At 54.6% G+C, this 5,555-nt stretch overlaps 1 protein-coding gene across 1 annotated transcript in view; it reads right to left on the reverse strand.

Moving 5' to 3' along the window:
* Positions 1-5,555, reverse strand: part of DNAH10 (dynein, axonemal, heavy chain 10) — a 119,470-nt gene that overhangs the window by 65,390 nt on the left and 48,525 nt on the right. The window contains exons 32-35 of the mRNA XM_006894627.1: positions 4,641-4,787; positions 3,858-4,049; positions 1,248-1,366; positions 670-828 (exon numbers count right to left, since the gene is read on the reverse strand). Of these exons, the coding sequence (XP_006894689.1) occupies positions 670-828; positions 1,248-1,366; positions 3,858-4,049; positions 4,641-4,787 (617 nt within the window). The remainder of the gene's footprint in view (positions 1-669; positions 829-1,247; positions 1,367-3,857; positions 4,050-4,640; positions 4,788-5,555) is intronic.

A 5,555-nucleotide genomic window follows, 5' to 3' on the forward strand; every position in this document is an offset into this window, starting at 1 on the left:
AGGAAAGGAAAGGAAAGGAAAGGAAAGGAAAGGAAAGGAAAGGAAAGGAGAAAGAAAAGAAAAACAGTTGTAAGAGGACTAGGGGAGGATGCAAAACCCTGGACCCCAAGGAAGACGGACACTAAAGCCCCTGGTACTGAAAGTAGCCGAGGACCTTCCTCCACAGCCCGTGGACCAGAGCATTCCCTCAGAGCGGGTGCCCTGCATCTGGACATTTGTACCTCTTGCCACCTCAACCGGGAGCGTGTCTATCTCTGGCGTCCCTGATCCAGGTTTACACACTCCTGGTGGAGGAGGGTGGAAATCTGAGTGGCTTTAATGATCTCCTTGAGGTCTTCCTGCGTTAGCAGCACCGGGGGAACCAAGATCGTCTCACAAACTGAGGGTGGAGAGACCTCAACCCACATGCTTTCAACACGTGATCAAGAGGGAGCCGGCCCTGGGGCAGGACGTTATGCTTGATATAGCTGAGGGTCAGTGGCATAGAGGAAGGTGCTTAGTGAGATGAACTGGCCAGTGGCTACAAGGGGCTCACACACGCAGAGACTGTGAGGACGGAGCAGGGACAGGCAGGGTGCCGTGCGGCGTCACCACGTGGCAGGGGCGACCACACCCAGCACTAAGCGCCCAGGCTCTCGCCCAGGCTCTCGCTCCCTCACGGATACTCACTTTCGCTCTTTCTTATCTGTCGGCTTGTTGATCTCCCGGAAGATGTTTGACAGCACCCCGTCTGTCCAGTCCCGGGTGGTGGGGTCCAGGATGCCGTAGAGCTCGATGACACTCACAGCTTTGGGGTTCAGGATGTACAGCTTGGTCAGAATCCCCAGCCTAAAGCAGAGAGGGGCCTCAGCCGTGGAGCGGGAGGGTCAAGGTCATCATTGCCAGACCTGCTACAGTGGACCATTCAAAAGCGAACACGGCCCTTGGAAGACTGAGGCGGGTCTGACCCACGCCGTGATATCCTCGATCACCTCATACTCAGGCTGGATGCTTTCCAGGACTTTGTAGAAAAGACTCATCTGCACCGTCAGCCTTCTCATGGTCCAGTATGTGCAGGGCCCACAGTTCTCGCACACACACGGAGTGCTAACCTACTCACTAGATTCGATTAGCAACGACTCCCTGAGTTGGGAAGGCGTGTTCTGGACAGACCTGCACTCCCGAGAAGGCAATCCGCTAACGGGGACTGTGAGAAGCCACGAGCAAGCATTGCCCCAGGGCCGCACTGGCCAAGGGGGCTTACTCACTTGGTCTGGGCCTGGGACAGCGTGTTGATGACCACGGACTTGCCGCCGCCGGTGGGCCCCACCACCATGGTTGTGTGACGTGTCAGCATGGTCTCGAACATCTGCACCACTTTATCCACCTGGGGAGGGCGGCACAGGTGACGGGGTTAAAACACATCTCTTGAAAGACAGTTTTCTTGAGATGATAATAACTCATACGCCACATGAACTTTAGAGCAAAAACACATCTTGTCTTAAAACAGCTCTGTTGGCAGGCGCTGCCGGCTCACGATGACCTCAAGAACAGCGAAATGAAACCATGCCCGCCCCGACGCCATCCCCACAAACACGACGGCAGAATTAAACCAGGCCAGTGCCCACGTCAGCGCCTCCCTCACAGACACCACTGGCTTGGGCCCAGCTGCACGTTTACAGTGTCAGTCCATCTTGTGGAGGTTCTTCCCCTCTGGCTGGTGACCCTCTGCTTGGCCCAGCATGAAGCCCTTCTTCAGGGACTGGTCCCTCTGGACACCATGACCAAAGCAGCTGAGACAAAGTCCCATCATCTTTGCTTCTGAGAAGCGCTCTGACTTGTACTTCTTCCTAATCAGATCTCTCTGTTCCTTTGCCAGTTTACTGTCTAATATTAACCCTCATAACCAACACCAAAATTCAAGGGGATCATTTTTGATCTTCCAGCTATCATAACTTGGACCAGGCACACCTTAGTCTTCAATGTTACATCCTTGCTCGTAAATGCTTCGAAAATATTCCTAACAGCAGATTTGTCCAATGCAATGTGTTCGATTACCCACCAAGCCTTTGACTGTGAAGTAAAAATAAAATCCTTAAAAAAGAAAAAAGGGGAAAAAATCCTTGACAGCTTCCCCCTTTTCTGCATTTATCAGGTTGCTGCCCTCTGGTCCAGTTGAGGACTTGAAATTGTGGTTTACCTTTATGTAGAAAGCTGTGGTCTTACTGAGGTAGAATTCTCGTTTCCAGGGTCCATTTCAATGGTTGGTTCTTAGCATATGCTGAGTGTGCACCCATCATCCATCAATTTTACAAAGAATTCTGATCACCCTGCAAAGGTACCCTGTGTGTGTCCCCACGCTCCCCTGACCTCCCTGTCTCCCTCAGCCCTGGTGACCACTAATGGGCTTCCTGTCCCCCGTGGGTTTGCCTGCTCTGGACTGTCCATACAGCGGACTTGTCCAACATGAGGCCTCTGTGACTGTCCGCTCTCACTCGGCGTCATGTCCTCAAGCTCCGCCCACTCTGTGTCAGAACGTTACGCTCTTCTCTAGCCGAGTCGTGTTTTATGAAGAACAACCGCTGGTGCTGGAGCTGAGCTCTGACGCGAGTTTCAAGGTCAGCGGTGAGAAGCCCCCGAGCCGTGCTGTACCAGGGGCGTGTGGCGGTCTACTTCTTCTGTAACCAGTGCAGCCTTGGAAACCCTCTGAGAAAGTTCTGTCCTGTTCCTGTACATCCCACCCAGCGGCCGTCAACAGCGTTTCACCGAACAGATGGACCAGGTGTTGTGCCATCACCGGCTGCAGGACCCTGGAGTTGTCCCCGTTTTGTCTGTTGTGTGAAGTCTTGCGATGCACATTTGTGTACAAGTTCTGGTGTTTTCTGTTCTCTTGGGTCCTTATCTCAAGCCACGTCACCAGGTGGAACTTTAACTCCATGTTTAACTCACTAGGGACGCTCCAGGCTGTCACAGTGGCTGCAGAGTTAGATAAACACTCATGGGTGATTACCAGGGATCAGGGGAGAAGGGCCAGGGATGTGAGGAGTCTCTGTTCAAGGGCACAGAGTCTCTTGAGTGATAGGAAAGTTTTGCAAACAGGCAGTGGGTCACAACATGGTGATTGTACTTTATGTCGCTGAATTAAACACTTAGGAATGGTGACGACGGCAGCTTCCTGTTAGCCCTCTACCCTCGCTGCCATTCAGTCCAGCTCACAGGGGCCCTGTATTGGATTTCTGAGGCTGTAAATCTTTGCTAGGGACCTCTCCAAAGTACTGAAGAGCAATGGTGTCTCTCTGGAGACCAAGGTGCCTCTGATACAGGCCATGGTCTTTGCAATCACTTGCTATGTGTCAGAGAGTTGAACAATGACTAAGGAGGATAGAAGGAGAATTGATGCCTTTGAGCTGTGATGTTGGAGAAGAGTATTGAATGTACCATGGACTGCTAAGAGAACAAACAGGTTCATCCTGGAAAGGGTGAAGCCGGGCTGCTCCTTGGAGTCAAGGATTCTGGGGCTTTGTCTGACATACTTTGGACATATTGTAAGGAGGGACAGGTCCTTGGAGAGGGACATCATGCTTGGGAGGGTGGAGGGACAGCACAGGAGGGGAAGGCCCTCTATGAGGTGGATTGATTCAGTGACTGGGGTAATCGGGATGGGAGTGTCAGAGACAGTGCGATTGGCACAGGACAGAGCAGAGTTTAGGGCTGTTGTACATAGGGTCACTATGAGTTGCAAGCGACTCAACGGCACATAACAACAATAACAAATCTTTGCAAGAGAAGACCACCGTCCTCCTCAAAATATCTGGGGCCTTCCAACCGCCCCAGCCCCCAAGCCATCACAGTGACCTCTGGGTTTCAGCCCATCTCACCTGCACAGGTAAGACGATGTAGCCGTTCTCCGCCAACACCTGCTCCACAGCGTCGTTGAAGTCGGGGTAGCGAACGCGAGGGCAGTCGAGCCCCGGGAACAAGTCGGAAATGAGGCCGAGGAAGAGAGGGACGTCTTCAAACACGAACTTGGGCAGGTTCATGTCACGCAGGGCCCGCATCAGCACCACGTCCTAGGAGAGGGAGCGTGCCGTTCACACAGGCCCCTAGCAGGACCGGGCAGAGTGTGGACCCCTCCCGTAAAACAGGAGAGGACAGCAAACCCTGGCCTGCCGCCCGCACCGCCACCTCCCTGGAGCCGTGTGGATGAAGAGTGAGTCTCCTGCTGGTTCTAGTGCAAAGTGAAGAAAAAAGGAAACCACCACAGACCCTCCTGGTTGTGGTCCTGGGAGGATGCTGTGCACCCCACTCCTGTACCCCATAGTTCTGTGATTATAATGCCATTCCAAGCACTGGAGAGAGGATGCTATGCACCCACTGTTCTGAGATTGCAGTGTTACTACAAACACTGGAGCACCATGACCTTCAGTACCAGAGGGAGGTCACTGAACTTGACCTGAGGGAGTTCCGTCCAATTAAAGAAACCAATCCCATAGGTAAGAGGCTGAACAAAGAGCAGACAATGACACATGGTGTCAGCTCAGACTTAAAGGTGCCCCAAGTGTGACCTGCTGGCCCGAGACCATGATCCCAGCGTTTCCCGAATCCACCAGAACCAGGGGCCGAAGGATGTGCAGGCGCCGAAGGATGTGCAGGCGCCCTACCTCCCTGAGGTCCGAGGAACCCCGCTTCAGCTCCCCCGCCATCACCAGCACCGACTTCAGGGCCCGGAGGCCAAAATCATAGTGGTGCTGCTTGGACAGCTGCTCTCGGGCCAGCTTGTACAGGACAGTCATCTTCTTGGCCAGCGTCTGTGTGGTGAGAGGTAACCACCACCATCAAATCAAAGCACGGGGACGCAGCAGGGCATCGGTACCCAAGAGCGAAGCAACGACAGAGGGGACGCCGCTCGGGCAGTAAACACAGCGAGGCCGGGCCAGTCAGAAAGGCCAAAGGGCATCTTCTGTTTCTAACTCCCAGAAACGGGGGACTAGTAGGAACCCCGAGACTATGGAAACCATTGGGTTTCTGAGGCTGGAAGAGGCTAGACCCCTGAGGACCCCCAGAGCCAGGGAGCCCACCTCGGCCACAGGAAGCCCTCTGATGAGTTCCCTAGACTCCCGAGGACCCCCAGAGCTAGGGAGCCCACCTCGGCCACAGGAAGCCCTCCAATGAGCCCACTAGACCTCCATGGACCCCTGAGTCAGTGAGCCTACTTTGGCCCATAGGAAGCTCTCTGATGAGTCCACTAGACACCCCCAAGGACTTCTAGAGTGGGGTAGTCCAGTTTGGCACACAGGAAGCCCTCCAAGGAGCCCATAGACCCCCGAGGACCCCCAGAGCCAGGAGCCCACCTTGGCCCACTGGAAGCCCTCCAATGAGTCCCCTAGACCCCCGAGGACCCCCAGAGCCAGGAGCCCACCTTGGCCCGCAGGAAGCCCTCTGAGAAGGAGCCCATTGACCCCAAGGACCTCCAGAGCCAGGAGCCCACCTTGGCCACTGGAAGCCCTCTGAGAAGGAGCCCATTGACCCCAAGGACCTCCAGAGCCAGGAGCCCACCTTGGCCACTGGAAGCCCTC

The sequence above is a fragment of the Elephantulus edwardii genome, unplaced genomic scaffold (assembly GCF_000299155.1).
Source record: "Elephantulus edwardii isolate Elephantulus edwardi_28Jun2011 unplaced genomic scaffold, EleEdw1.0 scaffold00148, whole genome shotgun sequence".
Lineage (NCBI taxonomy): Eukaryota > Metazoa > Chordata > Mammalia > Macroscelidea > Macroscelididae > Elephantulus > Elephantulus edwardii.